The following is an 18,562-nucleotide window of genomic DNA, read 5'->3' on the forward strand; positions in this document are numbered from 1 at the left end:
GGCTCCCTCCCGGCCACAGGGTGTGCGGTGGGGCCCTGCCAGCTCAGTGGTTGAGGAGGATGGGGGGTGTCCAAACCTGCTCTCAGCCAGACGACATCAGAGCCAGGCTCTGGGAGGGACCCCAGAGAGTAAGGCGGCCCTCAGGTTTGCCCAGAGTGGCGTTAGCCTCGGAATGATCTTGAGCCTCAGGGGAGCGACTGGGTTGGGGCCTGGAGTCTCCTTCCTGGACCCTAGAGGGGAGGACCCTGACACAGGTCCCTTCCCAACCCCGAGTCAGGGAGGTCCCTCTGCTTGACCATATACCGCACGTTCCCGCCCTTACGTGTGTGCCATTGTCACCCGCCCGTTCCGCCAGCGCCGTGTGTTTCCCTGAGCATGTGCACCTTTGCTGTGAGTGTGTGTGGGCTTCGGCCACCACAGCCCCCCATGGTGAGGGGGTCGCGGCAGGTGTGGTGACCCTGGAGGAGGGCCATGCTCCTAGGGCCAGTCCACCTGAGTGGCTGCAGTCCGGTCGGCTTGTCGCACTCTCTGCCCTGAGCTGAACTGACGGTGCTCAGTGGGGAGGCCCTCTGGGCAGCGTGCCGCTGCTCAGAATATACTCCGGTGCCCTACGCCCCCCACCCCGCATGGAGACCCTTTCCCCGCTCCTGGCTCTTGTTCACGGTGCAGGGGGGCCTTCAGGCTGCCTAAGGCCCCTGCTGAAGAAGGGTAGACAAACCCTCCTCCCTCCCTCCTCAGTGGCTGAGGGGACCCCGGCTGCGCTCTGGTCACCGGTGAGCCAAGAGCATGGCTTCCCTCTCTCAGACTCTGCTGAACGTGGGCCTTGCCCCCCCACCCCCCATGCCTGAAGACATCCGCAGCCTTGAGGGAGGAGGTGGGTGCCGAGGTTTCCCTCAGTAAGCTGGGGAGTAGGACACAGCCAGCCCCCAACCCCCAAGTCTGGAAACAGAGGGAAGGGTCTTCTTGGAGGGCCAGGGTGCCCTTCCCCTCCACACCCCCCCACACACACCTGCCACGAGCACCAGAAGCAGAGCCCACCGCTTCCTTCAGGAGGGGCTGGTGAGGAGAGATGACCGGGCATGGGGGATCCTCCCCAGGGCCAGCAATCCTGCGCTGTGTGCTTCCCAGGAGGATTCTGCAGCCTGTCAGTAATTGATAATCGACCATCGCTGACACCCACGTGCTCCCCAGTGCTTCCTCTTTACCCTCATCAATGCTTCTGCGCCCAGACATTCCCTAATGTGTAAGCCAGGACCTCAGACCTGGCCAAGGGGCACCCCTCTCCCCAGCCTGGGCGGGTCCTGAGCTCTGCCCATCAGATGGGCGACCTGCCCCGCAACACACCAGGCCAGCTTGGTCCCACCTGGTTCCCACCAGCCCTAAGGCAGGAGGTGTTTCCCGTGTCTCATGGCCGCATGACCGCAGGCTCACACGCCATCAGGGCTCTGTTCATCCGGGAGGGCTGGTGAGAGTGCTGATGGGCCTGGCGGAGGTGGGGGTTCGTCTCCTAGAAATTTATTTCCTCGGTTCTGGAGGCTAGAAGTCCAAAATCAAGATGTCAGCAGGGCTGTGCTCCCTCTGAAACCTGAGGGGGAGAATTCTTCTAGTTTCTGGGGGCTTCCGGCAATGCTTGTGTCCTTGGCTTGTGACAACGTCGTTCCGAACCCTTTCTCCGTTTTCATCTTCTACTCTGTGTATCCTTTTCTTTCTCTTACAGGGAAACTCTCTTTGGATTTAGGGCCCAGGAAGAGCTCATCTCTATTCTTACCTTAATTATATCTGCAAAGACCCTATTTCCAAATAAGGTCACATTCTGAGGTTCCAGGTGACATGAATTTTGGGGGGACACCATTCAATCCACTGCTGAGGGGAGATTTGGGAGAGGGCTCAGGGCAGAGACACACGCAGGAAACCAGAATTGGGGGCGCTCAGCAGTACCCAGGGGTGTTGCTGAGGGCACACCTAGATGGGGTTCCAGGACATCCACCTGGAAGTGACCGCCGGACACGGAGCATGCAGAGTGACCCTCCAGGGACTGGGGTCTTGGTGGCATCCGGGGATACTTGGCCAGGCAGGAGGGTGTGGCCACGTGTCGCCGGACCGAGGATCTGGGCTGCGTGGGGCCCGCCAGCCACAGAACACCGGCTTCTCCACCGCTGTGGGCAGGCGTTCCGCCCCGGCTCCCTCCGCTCGGGGACCACAGCCCAAGGCGGGCTGAGGACTGCGCCCACTTCCCCGGAAGGCGGGACCGCAGGAGGGCGGGGTCACGGCCTCAGCGCCCCGCCCCCACGGAGAAACGCGACTTTCGTCCTTTCCCCCCCCCCCCTCCCCCGCTCCCTCTCCCGCAGTTCCACCCTCAGCGGGGTCCCCCGTCCAGGCTCCCGGCGTCGCCCCCGCCTTCTCCGAGGGGGTCTCCCCGCCCCTCCAGGCAGCCTCCGGGGTGGGGACCGCTCCTGCCGGGGGTCTTGGTGGTCGTCCGCTCCCGCACACGCCTTTCTCAGCCGCAGGTGCTGCCTCCAGAGGCCCCTCGGCCGATCCCGCAAACGCAGGGTGGGTCTAGCCCGCCCGGGTCCCGAGAGCGCCCCTCCCGGGGCTGGGACCCGGGTCCGGGACCTGCCCGTCTGACCCCGCCCGCCCTGTCCCCCGCAGTACGGCATCAAGAAGAAGGAGGAGCGCGAGGCCGAGGCCCAGGCCGCCATGGAGGCCAACTCGGAGGGCAGCCTGACGCGGCCCAAGAAGGCCATCCCGCCGGGCTGCGGGGACGAGCCGGAGGAGGAGGAGGAGAGCATCCTGGACACGGTCATCAAGTACCTGCCCGGGCCGCTGCAGGACATATTCAAGAAGTAACGCCCCTGGAGCTGGACAGGAGCCCGGAGCCCCGCCCCCTCGCCCACCCCCGTCCTGCCCTCCGCGGAGGCGCCTGAAGGGATGTCGGGAGCAGCGTGCAGCCCCCCAACGCCAATATAAGCCATAGCCCTAGGTCTGTCCGCGCCTGGCCCCCTCAAGCCTTGGGAGCCTCCGCCCGCCTCTCACCCCATCCCCGCACCGCCATCGCCACCGCCTCCGAGGGAGGGGCGCCCGGCCCCCCACGGCCCCCGCGGTCCGGGCTGCAGGCCCCGGGGACTAGCCTCCGGGCTCCTCCGGCGGCGGGTGGATTGGACCGACCCCAGAGCCTGGGAAGCCCCTTCTCGCTCCTCCCTTCACCGCCCACCCAGCAGGGCCCATGGCCAGGGACACCAAAAGGGCCGGCCCTGCGTCGTGGGCGCCTGTCGGGCCCACCCTCGGGAGCACAGCCATAGTAGGCGGCGCGGTCGTGAGGCCGGGGTTGGGGCTGGCGCCTGGGGCTCAACCCCCCGGGGTCAGCCTGGACCCCAAGTCCTACCCCGCACCGACGCCCGGGTTGCTGAATCTGCCGTCCACCGCTCTCCATCTGCACCCCTTCCCTTCCTCGTCCACCTGTGTCTGTCCTCCCGCTCCCTCCTCGGCCCCCTCCTCGGGAAGGCTTTGCTTCTTAGGACTGCTGGGGCCTGTTCTCTTCTCCAGGAAGGGAGACAAAGCGATAGGCTTAGGGGGACACGCTCAGACCCCCGTCCCTCACACACCCCTGTCGCTCAAGCTCTTCGGCGTACGTGAGCCCAGCTGAGCCCGGCCCACTCCCCTCCCTGGTTGGCACCTCCCGTCCCCTCCGAGGCTGCTCGGGGGACGCCCTGCCCTCACCCTCCGAACACCCACACCTTCGCCCAGAACCGGGGAGGAGGCCCAGAGCCCTGTGGGCCGAGCGCTGTGCACAGGCAGGAGGGCGTGGCGCGGAAGGCCGCCCCCGCGCCCTGCAGGCCCCCGAGGGTGTCGTCCCAGCCGCAGAGCCCGCCCGGTTGGACGGAAACGACCGCGGGCCTCCCAGCGTCCCCGTGGCCTCTGCCCTTGTGTAATTTGCATCACAATATGTCGAATCTCAGGTAAATGAGGTCTTTTGTATTTGAGGAGTTTTATCTCGACAGAAAGCCCATCACCTCGGTCCCTGGGGCCCTTTCTGTCCACATCAAAAGTTCATCGTGTCCAGTGTCGCGGGTCAGGGGCGCGGCCCTCCCCAGCTCCTTAGAGAAGCCATAACGACTAGACTGCAATACCGACCCCTGGCGCCCACTCCCACCATCCCCCGCCGTCCGCGCTGCGCCCCGACACCTCCCGGTTCCTCGTCTTTTTTAAATGCCTGTTTTCACACTTTAAAAAGCCAGCTCTGAGCAGACAGGGCGTCGTCTCGTAGAAACCCCGCATCCCGTCCCCAGCGCGTGGGGCGCCCGAGCAGCCGAGCTTAGTGTAGACCGTGGATGTCCTCTGTCCGTCTGTCCCGGCGCCTGCGCTTCCTCCTGCATGTCGGGGGCCGCTGCGTGTGTTCCCTCTGGATGGAATCACAGCCAATAAACACCACAGTGATTTAATGCGTGCGGCCATTCCCTCCGGAGCCCTGATTTCCCTGGGAGGTGATGCGGGTGGAGGGTGCAGCCGGGGTCATGGCGGGAGGGCCAGAGCCCGCCGGGATGCACACCCTTTGGGCCCTGTCGGACGACCCCCACTAGCCCCCGCACCCGGCCAGATGGGAACACCTTCCCCTTTTGCTGGGGCCGCTGCAGGGGCTCCCCGCCGCCCTTTCTCCCTAAGGTAGTCCCGGCCAGAGTCATCTCCCGCTGAAATGCAGCCCGGCCCCTTCCTCAGCGCCCCGTCCCCCCAAGTCTCCCACCTGCAGCACAGGCCCCACCCCAGGCCTGTCCTGCCCCACAGCTATACCGGGCCCTGGGGCCCAGGTCCCACTGTGCTGGCCACACCTTGGGCCCAGCGGGGAGCTGAGGCTCAGCCCTGGGGGTCCTGCCTGTTGTCTGTCTGGTGGTGGCCATCCCTCCTCCCTGTGCCCTCAGGGAGGCCGCTGTGTCCCACGCCTGCCTGTCGAGGCTGAGGCCTGACGAGGTGCCCGTGGGACCTGCTGGCTCTGAAGCCTGGCCCGGGGTACCCTGACCCCACCCCGAGATGCCACGGCCACTTGTGTCCCCAGAAAGGCCTTGTTTGACCTCCATTTCTGGGGGCCTCTCTCCAGGAAAGTGGTATCTGTGACCTTCCTTACACTGCTGGCTGAGAACGCACGGGAGCCTTCCAGCAGAACCTGCCCAGTCTCAGCAAACAGAAAGGACACACTTGTCCCCCTCCCCACCCCCATTCCTCTTCCCCTCCCCACCGAGCTGTGCCCAGAATACTGCCCTGGACCCATTGCCCCTTTGCCTCTGCCTCAGAACTTGGACAGAAGCCTTTGTAGCCAATTCTGGCTTTGGGATCTGCGAGCCACCGCCCCCAGCGTAGCTGCTCTTAGGAGGGCACCCCAAACAGCCCCCATCATCAGTCTCCACCACCCCCCCCCCTCACCCCCCGCCTGGCCTGGACTCATCTGAGTCTTGAGCAAGGAGCCAGGTGTGCCGGCGACCTGGATCGCCTTCCCTTGGGACCCCCAGCCAGCCCTTCCTCAGTGCCTGCTGGGGCAGACCCCTTGGGTGCCCGGTCCCAGGACTCCAGGGAGAGGCACTCGTTCACGTCAGGCTTGCCGAGCCCCCATGCTGTGCAGAGCTCTGTTCTAGGCACCGGGGGTAATTGAGGTCCCTTCCTCCTGGGACTGATTGTTCCAGTGGCCAGATGATAAACACATAGTAAGTCAGGTGGTGGTTTCTTCCGTGTAGGAAATGGAGCAAGATAAGGGGGCAGAGAGGATGGTAGGGTAGCTATTTCACCTCCGAGGAGGTGACATGTGCAGACAGGCCCCAACGAAGAAAGGAGGGAGCCCCGTGGGCCTCGGGAGGGAGAGCATTCCAGGCAGAGCCCTGAGGCAGGAGCCAGCTGAGCATTTCACAGTGCCACGGGGACTCCGCCTGCCGTGCCCTTGCCCCTGGGCTTGCTTGAGGACCACACTGCCTCTTCACAGAGCCTCCTTCCTTTCAGAACAGTTAACTCTATTTCGACAAAGCAGAGCACGCTTTGATACTTGGCCCCCCAGAGAAGTCCTCCGCTGCGCGGGCAGGCGGGGCCTCGCCCTGGTCCCTGCGGGCAGCCAGCCCGGGGCAGCGCTCTGCTAGGATTTGTCGTCTCTCCTCTCAGGCGCCCTGCACCCGCCCAGCTGTACGCGTCACCAGCCACTTAACCATCAAGGCTGTCGGACACATTTTTAAAGATGCGGCAATAAAGGACCATTTTGTCGAGTTGTGCTAATCCGCAGCTAGACATTCCTGCCGTCCACAATCGCAGCCAGCGGGGCTCGGTGAACCCTGGGCCTGGGCCACGTGTCCACGCAATTGAGAACCTGCGCCACTCCTGCCTCAGCCGGTTCCCGTCAGGTCCGAAAGGAGGGGTAGCGTCTCGGGTGAAGGATGGGTCTCTTGGAGCCGGGCTCGCGCTCGGGCCGAGGGGCGGGGTTGAGGGGGTCGAACTGGGGAGCCTGGCTTGGACAGGACTGGGGCGGGGGTGGGAGACAGGCTGGGGGGCGGGACCTGGGGCGGGATCCGAGACGGGATTGGGGGGGGGGGCGGGCTGGGCTGGGACTGGAGGCGGGACGTGGGGGGGAGCTCAAGCCGGGGGGCTCGGCTGGGGGCGGGATCGGAGGCGGGATGCGGGAAGCCAGGATGAGGGGCCGAGCTGGGGGCGGGACTGGGGATGGGCTCGGGCTGCTGCAATGCCTGCCAGTGTCGGTCAACATCTGCGTGGCCCGGAGGATGGAAGGGCCTCAAGGCAGGACCCAGCACAGTGCCACTAGACCTGGGTGCTCAGTCGAGGCGTCTGGGCCACGCGCGGACCCCTGGCGTCCCCCGCCCCGCCCCGCCCCGCCCCCGCCCTGGACGGCCTGAGCCAATCAGCGCGTGCCGGATCAGGCCGCTGCGATTGGCTCCGAGAGGGTCACGTGGCAGAGCCTGTTTAATCGGAGCCCGGGAGACGCCAAAGCAGGAGGCGTGGTCCGCGGCAGGTCTGGGACTGTCCTCGGCCTCAGTACCCGAGTGTCCTCCCCGTTGCCCACCCCCGCGCGTCCTCCGAGCCCTCCCCGGGCCAGGCTGAGCTGCGGCAAAAAGAGGAACGCCCGTGTCCCGGAGGACCGCCTGGTGGGGGGCAGCGAGGTCCAGGCGGGGCACTGACCCAGTGCTTAGGAGGCCCAGCGCTGGAGAGGAGACGCGCCCAGCCTGGTGCGCACAGCTTGTCCTGGGACGGACAGCAGAGGGTCTCCACCCTCGCCCGGGGAGCTGAAGCCAGCTTCCGGTGGGGTCATCCCTCCCGCCCACCGGCCCTGCCCCCAGACTGGCCCCGCGGGGTGAGGCGGTGAGGGTGTGAGGCCCGGGTGGTCTCAAGCTGGCTAAGCAGAGGTTTATGCCTGTCTAAGGACAGAGCTGGGGGAGGACCACTCAGTGGTCCCTGCAGCACCGTGGGAGCTGGAGCTGAGGAGGGGGCTCGGGGATGGAGTAGGCTCCAGTGGCAGTGCTGGGGCCGTTAGTGGGTCTTCACTCTGCTGCTTGAGGCTTGGGGAAGAACCAGTCCTGGGCACCCAGAATCCTGCACTATCACACAGCTTGTCCCTGAGGGTGGGGCCTGGCTGTGCCCCAGGGTCCCCACTCAGGGCTGAGCACCAGCCCCCAGGCCCCAGTGGTGCCCAGGGTGACTTTTCTCAGCTCAGAAGATGGGAGATGAAGTTTAATTTGATTTCTACAAAATAAACAATGTTTCTTGCACCCTTGAGTGAGGGCATTGAGATTTATGCTGCGGAGAGGGCAAAGGACGGTGCCAGGAAAGAGAGAAGGGCCCGGCCTGGCTGGGGAAAGGCCTGAGGCTGGGATGGGACAGGGTGAGGCCCTGGCAGAAGCTCCCGGCTGCCGTCCTGCTGCAGCAGGAGACCCAGGGGCTGGGGGAGATCCTGCGCACGGCTCCTGCCTTTCCCTCTGCCTGGCTCTCTCCCAAGTGCCCAGTGCAAAGATGGCTTCTTGGAAAGGCAAATGTTAATGTGTTGTCGACTGGCCTTCGAGCCCAGCCCAAGTGCTGACCTTTAATTTGCTTCAATCTGTGGGTTCCACTGGCACCTGAGCAGAGCTGCTGCAGAGAGAGCTTGCCCACAGGGGGGCCCTGGGCTCTGTATCCAGGCGGCCAAACCCCTGATTCTCTCAAAGGAGTCCTAGATTCTAGGGTCTGTCAGCCAGAAGTCAGCCTCTGTCCACACATATCCACCAGGCACGGGCCGTGGGGCCCAAGAAGGGGGGGGGGGGGCAGGCACACCCCATCACACCTCCTGGCCCCCTCCCTCACCCGCCCAGGACTGGGGCCAGACAGTAGGGGCTGCACCTGGCCAGAACTTCCAGGCTCAGATGGGAGATTGACACTCTGCACGGGTTCTCTCTCCTGCAGTTGATTATTCATACAGTGAGCGGAAATGAAGTTCAGTAAGTAAGCAAAATTCACCAATCAGGAGGAACTCACCGATGGCTGGGGCAGGAAATATACAAGATGAGCCTGGAAATAAGGAAATGCTAATAACAAACCGAACCCACGATGATGGGGCATGAGAAAGGGACGTAGCAGCCACTGACTGAGCTCCCAAACCTGGACCAACGTGAGCAACGAAATAAAGTCGTGCTGGAGAATAACCCATGAGTCCGCGCTAGGGTACATGGTTTAAACACATAAGTAAGCGGGGGGAAGAGACAAATCTCCCTTGCAGAGGGGTCTACATAAGGAGATGGCGCAAACTCCCCAGCCCACTCTTTCAGTGTGGGCTCCACGTAGTGACTTCCTGTCGAAGAACACAGTATGGAACAGGAGTTAGAAGAGTAAGCGCAGTGGGGAAGGCTGACTGACACCACCACCTCCAGGGGATGGAGGTTCCAGGGAATCGAGGTCACCGTCAGCAGCGACAGGTCGAGTTGGTAACAGGTGCCCGTGATGTGATGTGATGAGATGAGAGAGGAAGCCTACCTCTGGGGTCCTCCTTCCCAAACCCGTAACCCCAGTGTAACCCTGAGGAGAACATCAGACTAACCCCATTTGAGGGCCATTATTCAACACCTGACCAGCGCTCCTCAAAACTGTCAAGGTCATCAAAAACAAAGAATGTCTGAGAAACTGTCACAGCCCAGAGGAACCTGAGGGGACATGACGACTAATGTGACATCGTGACGAGCAGGACCCTGTGGGGCCTTCCTGGGACAGACACCTCCCCCCTCCCATGTCCTCCACCTGCCTCTTGTTTGTAGAAAAACTTTAGCCTCCTAGGCCTTCCCTAAGTTCCAAACAATGCATTTAATCAGAGAAGTGAGAAAATGCAGAGACAAACAAAAATAGTCAAGCAAGGCAAAGTAATAATAGTTTAGCCATTAAACAAAGTCAGGCACCTGTAGTTCCTCCTCAAGGGCTATCGATAATACTCTGAGCCATGTCTTTGAGCTGTCTGGCTGATACTGAAACCTCCACCAGGTGGGAGAAGCTACGTACGCTGCCCACAAGCACGTAGACTCCAGATCAGTTAGAACCAGAGGCTGATGATGTCGCCTCCCAGTTGCCTCACCACCAACCAATCAGAAGCAAGTCCACCCGCTGATCAGGAACCCGACAACGCCCCCTCGCTCACCCTGTCTTCAAAACCCCTTCCCTGAAAGCCATCAGGGAATTTGGGTCTTTTGAGCACTAGCTGCCCTGGACTCCTTGCTCGGCGCCTGCAATGAACGCTGCACATTCCTTCACCACGGCCTGGTGTCAGTAGACTGGCTTTACTGTGTGCAGGTGAGTGGACCCAAGTTCGGTTCCTTAACAATATCCTGGAACAGAAAAAGGACATCAAGTAAGACAACTAAGGGAACCTGAACACAGAATGGACTTCAGTTAATACAAATGTATCAGTGTGGGTTCATTCATGTGACAAGATGTTAAGAGGAGGGGAGACTGGGGGCGGGGTGTGCAGAACACTCCACACTATCTTCATAATTTTCCTGTAAATCTAAAACTGTTCTAAAAGTTTACTGAAAAAGGCATGATCCAATTCAGTTAACATTAAAACCAGCCCCTTAATGAAAGACCGACCCAGGGGAGGGAAGCGCGGGTTCAGCCCCGAGCCAGCTCACACACCCGCACAGCCTGAAGCCACAGGGCAGTCCTGGCTCCTTCCCGGCTCTGGATGATGATGCCTCAGCCCCGCCCCGTGGGGTGAACCTGGCCAGGTGGCCTGACACCGTCTTGGTCCAGCACAGGTTCGCCTGATCGGCCTGGCCCCTGCCAACCTCTCAGGCCACTGAGGTGTGCAGGGTTCTTGAAAGCCCAGCAGCCCTCCTTCCCAACGCAGATGGAAAAGCAAACCGGCCTCAGAGACGGGGAGAGAGCAGACCCTCGCCTGCATCTAAGCTGGAACCCAGTTGCCGACAGAGCCGGCCCAGCAGGAGCAAGACGGGGGGGAGCCCGCAGGGCCAGGAGCAGCCAGGCTACAAACAAGCGGCTACCCGGGCCTCCCTTGCAAGAAAAATAACTCAGGAAACACAGCGTAAGAACATGAATTCAATCACCATCAAGTTCTGTGGGAAAGCATTTCACACATCCCTTCAGTAACAAATAGAACACAGAACAAGCAGCTGAAATCAGGAAGAGATACAGAAGATTCAGGTGCAATTAGCAAACCTGGCGTATTGAACATACATAGAACTTTACACTCAACTGAAAACTACAGAAAAATATATTCTTTTCAAGTTCCATGAATATTTACAAAAATTAACTGTTGACCGGGCCATAAAGCTAGTCCCAACAAATCATGGAACTGGCATAAAGCAGAACACGTGGGGGAATTCCCTGGTGGTCCAGTGGTTAGGACTCCGCGCTTTCACTGCCGGGGGCCCGGGTTCAATCTCTGGTCGGGCAATTAAGATCCCACAAGCCACTCAGCATGGCAAAATGAAAAAAAAAAAAAAAACCCGAAAAACCAAACATGTGGTCTAGCCTCAGGGCAGCTAGTCTAGAGATGAACAACAAAGAGAGAGTCAGAAAACCCCATGTTTGGAAATTAAACTTCTAAATTATCCATAGGACAGAGAAGACATAAAAATAGATTGTTGTGTTTTTAGTATGTCATTATAAATTGGTTAAAAAACTGAAAGAATAGAATATAAATATGTATATTTAACTCACCAACTTGTAGAAGAATAAATGGAAAAAACCTTGGTTAATCTAATAGGGGATAGAAACGAGCCGGGGAGAGAAGCAAGTAGAAAGTACAAAAAAGGTGGCAAGTCCAAGTCCCAATATATCCAGTTACATCAGCCATCAGAGCAGCTGACGGGGTGGCTGCCTGTGTCCCGGGGCTCTCTGCTGGTCACTCTGGTCACCTCCCAGCTGCCCACATCCGCTGCTCCGTCTGATGCCTTTTTCCAGACGGCAGCTCCGCCTTTGTGTGCAGCCAGAAGTCCCAGGGAGCTGACACTCTAGCACCGGCCGGGGCGGGGGGGATGCGGGTGAGCTACCCCAGCTCCTTCCACCCTGGAACCAGACAGGGAACATCTCCAAGGCACATGTGTCCCCCAAGTCCCAAGCTCCCCCCACAGGAGTAACCTTTGGTCACCATGAGGCTGGCTCAAGAGGCGGCCTCTTCTGTGCCAACGTCCTGCAGCCAAAATCCACCAGCAGTGCCCTGCAGCAGAACGAGTTAGGGAGAGAAAACACACGATGGGCGTCTCGGTGAGAAGGGACCGCTAGGATTTGGGGGACGGTGGGTGATTTGGGTGGAGAGTTTGAGGAAGCGGGCTTCGTCCTGGCTCAGGTGCTGTCAGGAACTGGGAGACTTTCTGTGATGGGGCTTCTCAGTACATCTCATCTGGAGGGGAGAGGGCTAGCGGGTAACACTGTGATTGCTAAACACGGCCAGGGTGGGGATGCCGGGTCATTTCTGTGGTCAAAGTTTACATTTTGTCTGTGTTCAGATGCAGTTACTATGTGCTCTTGTTTATGTCTTGATCCATCAGGGCGGCTCTGCCTGGTAGTGTGTCGTGTGAAATTGCTTCTGTTCGAAGGGGGACGCCAGCACCTGGTGGGGGGTGGGGCCGGCTCCCGGGGGGCTGGTGAGGGCTTAGCTCCTGGACGTCAGGGCTGCTTTCCTCTTTCTCACTGGCTGCCTTCCATCCCCGAATCTCATCCCTGCTTCTCATGTGGTAATCCCCGCACCTCCAAGTGAAGGAGTTGGACACCAGCCTTTGTCTTTGGGGTGACTTCTGGGTGAACTGTCCACACCAAAAGTGGACTGAGAAAGCAGGCCCTCAGGATGAGATCGGAAGGGGTGGCTTTTGGCCAATGGGGAGGGTTCCACCCAGTGACCACACCTGTCACCTGGTGATGTGCCCAGTACCATAACAGCCACGGCAAGGCTGCAAGGCAGCTGGTCACTGTTGGTGCCACCAGGGTCCCAAAGGGTGTTGACACCCTGACTCTAGGGGCCTCGGGCAGCCTATCCAGAGACCCTGTTTGTCCGGCTACCGCTGCCCAGGACAGGGCTGTGAGGGTGGCAGGCCACCAGGTCTCCCGTGCTGAGTTGGGCCTTGCTGGGAACGAAGCTCACCGGGTTGAAGTGCCCGGAGGGAGCCCGGGGCCGTCTTGAACCCCATTCCCTTGGAGGCCTGAGCGTGAAGGGTGGCCTCCCCACAAGCTGTCGCCCTCCTCTTGCCGCTGCTGCCCAGAGAGTGGGGTCCTGCCTCAGCCAGACTGGGCTGGGTCGGAGGGGCAGGGCCACAGGACCCCGAGCTCTGCCATCTGGGTCCGAGGGTGCCGGGCGGCAGGCAGGGCACAAGGCGGGTGCTCTCCTGCGGCTCCGAGATTTGAGTCCCGGCAAGGACTCCGGAGCTGGTCCTAAAGTGCAGTGTGGAGAAGACCAGTGCCCTTCCGTGGATGGGATGGAGACGCTGCAGCTGCCCCCAGCAAACACCGCGAGGGCCCCTCCCAACCCCAAGCTGCAGGGTGCGGATTCCAGAACAGATTCCAGAATGACGCGGCCGGTGGTTCCCCAACGCCCCTTTACTTCACCGGACCCTCACCAAGCCTGTGGCCTCACAGGTGCCAGAGGCACCAACAGTTTAAGCTGAGCGGCCGCCGTGCTGGAGGAGGCCCCCTCCCCAGGGGTCAGCGAGGCCCCCGCACCTGGCGCGCAGCCGTTGGTCAGTGTGTCTCGGGGGTGGGCAGCCTGCACTCCGTGCAACAGCCAGCAGTGTGCGCTCAACGTGGACCCTCCTCCTGGTGGCCATGTCGTCTGAAGAGTGCCCAGGCCCCCTGGACACCCTGCAGGACATCCCACTGGCCCGTGGCATCAAGGCGGGCAGAACAGGGCACGGAAGCTTGAGAGGGTGGAGAAAACCCCAGAGATCCAGGGGCTGCCAACACCAAAGTCTCCTTTTGCGTTCTTTTTTAAAATCGTGGACGAATTTACACACAGAAATATGCACAGACCTTAAGTGCAGAGTTTGATGATTTTTGACAAACTCTAGTCACCTGTTCCTCTGGTCAGGATGCAGGATCTGTCCGTCACCCCAGGAAGTTCCCCCACGCCCCTCCCGTGCAGCCGCAATCCTCCGACAGAAGCAACTGCGGGGCTTCTTCCCTCCACCAGCTCTTGGTGTTTCTGCTTCTCACCCGGACACGAGTGGGGTCGTGTGGTAGATCCCCTTTGTGCCCAGCACTTCCGCGTGTCTTGGAGGCGGTGTGCCCACCTGGCGGAGCCGGGCCGTGGAGGCCCCACGCTCGCTGTGTCCGCACGGATGACCACGGGGTCGCGTGCAGCCCGGTCGCGAGGAGCTGCCGCAGAGCCCCGTATGGACGCCCGCCTCTGCTTCTCTTTGCTAAATTCCCACGAGTGGCAGTGCTGGGCTGTGGGCGGGTCCGGCCCAACTGAGAAGAAACAGCCGAGCTGTTCTGGGGGTGGTCAGCGGAGCCAGCGATGCCTGGAGAACCAGTCCCACGTCTTCGTCAACTGGCCTGTCAGCCTCTCAGTCCGTTTGGGCTGCTTTCAAAAAGCACTGCAGACCGGGAGCTTGAACAACACACAGTTACTTCTCACGGTTCTGGAGGCTGGAATTCCGAGATCAAGGTGCCAGCAAGTTCGGTGTCTGGTGAGGGCAGCTTCTCGCTGTGTCCTCACGTGACAGAAGGGTGGACGGAGCCCTCGGGGGCTCTTCTAAAAGGACACTAATCCCGTCCACAATTGAATCACCTCCGAAAGGCCCCACCTCCTAACATCATCACACCGGTGTTTAGGATTTCAACTCATGAATCTGCGGGGGACACAAACATTCAGTCTGTAACAGTCTAAAGTTTTAGTCGTTTTGGTGGGTTTGGTGGGTAATGGTGTCTCTTCTTGGCTTTAACTTGCTTGCCTGAAGCTCATGGTGAGCACTTCTTCATGTGCCTGTTGCCCATTGTCTATCTTCCTTTGAGAAGTCTCCGATCAAATCTTTTGTCCATTAAAAAAAATTCCGTCATATGGTAGTTCTAATTTTAGTTTTTTAAAAAGGAACCTCCACACTGTTCTCCATAGTGGCTGTATCAATTTGCATTCCCACCAACAGTGCAAGAGAGTTCCCTTTTCTCCACACCCTCGCCAGCATTGTTTCTAGATTTTTTGACAATAGCCATTCTGACCGGCGTGAGGTGATACCTCATTGTAGCTTTGATTTGCATTTCTCTGATAATTAGTGATGTTGAGCATCTTTTCATGTATCTCTCTAAAAAAAAAATGGTACTGATGAACCTAGTTGCAGGGCAGGAATAAAGTAGACGTAGAGAATGGACTTGAGGACACAGGGTGGGAGGGTGAAGCTGGGGCAAAGTGAGAGTGGCATCGACATATACGCACGACCAAATGTAAAGTAGATAGCTAGTGGGAAGCAGCTGCATAGCACAGGGAGATCAGCTCGGTGCTTTGTGATGACCTCGAGGGGTGGGATAGGGAGGGTGGGAGGGAGGCTAAAGAAGGAGCAGATATGGGGACATACGTATGCATATGGCTGATTCACTTTGGTGTACAACAGAAACTAACACAGTACTGTGAAGCAATTATACTCCAATAAAGATCTATTAAAAAAAACTGGAAAGGTTCATGCACCCTAATGTTCATTGCAGCACTATTTACAATAGCCAAGGCATGGAAGCAACCTAAGTGTCCATCGGCAGATGAATGGATAAAGAAGATGTGATACACACACACACACACACACACACACAATGTAATTTACTCAGCCATAAAATAAAAAAAAAATAATTCCATTTTCAGAAACATGGATAGACCTAGAGATTATCATACTAGGTAAGTCAGAGAGAGAGAGACAAATATCCTATGATATCACTTATGTGTGCAATCTAAAAAAAATGATACAAATGAACTTATTTACAAAACAGACTCTCAGACATAGAAAACAAACTTATGGTTACCAAAGGGGAAAGGAGGGGAGGGATAAATTAGGAGTTTAGGATTAACAGATACACACTACTACATATAAAATAGATAGCCAACGAGGACCTACTGTATAGCACAGGGAACTATATTCAATATCTTGTAATAACCTGTAATGGAAAATAATCTGAAAAAGGATATACCTATATATCTGAATCACTTTGCTATACACTTGAAACTAACACATTGTAAATTAACTATATTTCAATAAAAATACAGTTGCTGTCTATTTAAAAACTTAATAGACTTTTTTGGAGCAGCTTTAGAGTTACAAAAAAATTGAGTGGCAAGTACAGAGAATTTGCATACATCCCCTCACGTCCCCTCCAGTTTCCCCTATTATTTTTATCTTGCGTTAGTGCGGTACATTTGTTACAACAGTGAACCTATGTTGATACACTGTTACTAACTAAAGTCCATAGTTTACATTAGGGTTCATTCTTTGTGTTGTACATTCCACAGGTTTTGACAAACGCATAATGACATATATCCACTATTATCATATAAAATCGTTTCACTGCCCTAAAATTCCTCTGTGCTCCCCCTATTCATCCCTCCTTCCAAATCCCTCCAATCACTGATCTTTTTTACTGTGTCCATAGGGTCGCCTTTTCTAAAGTTTCATACAGCTGGAATCATACAGTAGGTAGCGTTTTCAGATTGGCTTCTTTCACTCAGTCATTTGCATTTAAGGTTCCTCTATGTCTTTTCATGCATTGAAAGCTCAATTTCTTTTTAGCACTGAATAATATTCCACTGCCTAGACGGACCACAGTTTATTCATTCACCTTCTGAAGGACACCTTGGTTGTTTCCATGTTTTGGTACCTATGCATAAAGCTGCTATAAACATTTGTGAAGAGTTTGTGTGGATGAAAGTTTTCAGCTCATCTGGGTAAATACCCAGGAGCATGATTGCTGGGTTGTATGGTGAGAGCATGTTTAGTTTTGTCAGAAGCCACCAACCTGTCTTCCATCGTGGCTGCAGCATTCTGCGTTCCCAGCGGCAGCGATGCGAGTTCCCGCTGCTCCGCATCCTCGCCAGCATTCGGTGCTGTCACTGTCCTGGATTTTGGACATTCTAATAGGTGTCTCATTATTATTTTAATTTGCAATTCTCAAACGACATTATGATTTTGAGTGTCTATTCATATGCTTATTTGCCATTTGTGTATCTTTTTTGTGATGTGTCTGTTAGGACTTTTGCCAATTTTTCGAGTTGTTTTCTTATTGTTGAGTTCTAAGAGTTCCTTGTATATTTTAGATAACAGTCCTTTATCAGATGTGTTGTGTTTTGTGCTTTGCAAAGATTTTCTGCCAGTCTGAGGTCTTTTTATTCTCTTGATGGTATCTTTCACAGAGCGTAAGTTGTTAATTTTAATGAAGACCAACTTACAAGTTTTTTCTTTCATGCTTTTTGGTGTTGTACCTAAGAAGCTGCTGCCAAACCCAGGATTATCTAGATTTTCTATGTTATTTTTTAGGAATTTTATAGTTTTTAATTTTACATGTAGGGATATGATGCATTTCAAGTTAATTACCGTGAAGGGCTTAAATTCTGTGCTTAGTTTCTTTTTTCTTTCTCTCGCTTTTTTTTTTTTTTTTTTTTGGCATATCAGTGTCCAGTTGTTCCAGCACCATTTGTTGGAAAGACTACCTTTTCTCCATTGAATTGCCTTTGCTCCTTTGTCAACAGTTGACTATATTTGCATGGGTCTGTTTCTGGTCTCTCTATTCTGTTTGTCTCTTTTTTCACTGATACCACACTGTCTTGGTTATTGTAGCTTTATAGTAAGTCTTGAAGTAGGGTAGTGTGAATCCTCCAACTTTGTTCTTTTCTTTCAATATTGTGTTGGCTTTTGTGGGTCTTTGCCTCTCCATATAAACCTCAGAATGAGTTTATCAATATCAGCAAGATAACTTGCTGGGATTTTAATTGGGACCACATGGAACCTATAAATGCAGTTGGGAAGAACTGACATTTTGACAGTATTAAGTCTTCCTACCCATGAACATGGAATCTCTCCCCATCTATCCAGATCTTTGATTTCTTACATCAGAACTTTATAGTTCCTCATGCAGATCTTATACATATTTATAGTTAGGTTTATACCTACGTATTTAATTTCTTTTTGGTACTACTGTAAATGGTATTGTACCATGAACATGGAATCTCTCTCCTCTATTCAGATCTTTGATTTCTTACATCAGAACTTTATAGTTCCTCATGCAGATCTTATACATATTTATAGTTAGGTTTATACCTACGTATTTAATTTCTTTTTGGTACTACTGTAAATGGTATTGTGTTTTTAATTTCAAATTCCAATTGTTTACTGATGGTAGTTGCTGTTTTTTTAATTTATTTTTTAAATTATGATACACTAAGACCTTTTTCCTTTAGTATACAATTCTATGAATTGTGATGTACAGAATTGTGTAATTGTGTAACACTAAACGGTGAAATACTGAATGATTTCCCCCTAAGAAACAAGGTAAAAATGTCCTCTCTCACCACTCCTACTCAGTGTTGGAGGATCCAGCCAGTGCAATAAGGCAAGAAAAGGAAATAAAGGTAATATAGATTGGAAAAGGAGATACAAAACTTCTCCTATTCACAGACTACATGATTGTCTATGTAGAAAATCCCAGACTAATCTAAAACAATATGGTCACAGGGTAACACACAAAAATCAATCCTATTACTATGTACAAGCAATAAAAAGCAATAAAATATTAAAAACTGCAATTGAAAACAACAGCAGCCTTGAAAGAAAGAATGCATGTGTGAGGGAGAGAGAGAAAGAGAAAGAGAGAGAGAGAAAAGCAGACAGACAGACTTAGGTATAAATCTAACCAAACATGCACAGGATCTGTATGCACAAAATCCTGATAAAAGACATGAAAGAAGACCTACATAAACAAAGAGACATAACATGCTCATAGACTGAAAGACTCAACATGTTATTGAACCAAACTTGGGTCCACTCACCAGCACACAGTGATGCCAATCTTCTGACACCGGGTTGTGGTGAAGGAAAGTGCAGCATTTATTGCAGGCATCAAGCAAGGAGTCCAGGGCAGCTAG

At 55.5% G+C, this 18,562-nt stretch overlaps 1 protein-coding gene across 1 annotated transcript in view; it reads left to right on the plus strand.

Moving 5' to 3' along the window:
* The window catches only part of CPLX1 (complexin 1), a 36,670-nt gene extending 33,823 nt beyond the window's left edge, over window positions 1-2,847 (plus strand). The window contains exon 3 of the mRNA XM_068542363.1: window positions 2,650-2,847. Coding sequence (XP_068398464.1) covers window positions 2,650-2,847 — 198 coding nt within the window. The remainder of the gene's footprint in view (window positions 1-2,649) is intronic.
* Window positions 2,848-18,562: the final 15,715 nt, after the last annotated feature.

The sequence above is a fragment of the Eschrichtius robustus genome, chromosome 4 (assembly GCF_028021215.1).
Source record: "Eschrichtius robustus isolate mEscRob2 chromosome 4, mEscRob2.pri, whole genome shotgun sequence".
Taxonomy (NCBI): domain Eukaryota; kingdom Metazoa; phylum Chordata; class Mammalia; order Artiodactyla; family Eschrichtiidae; genus Eschrichtius; species Eschrichtius robustus.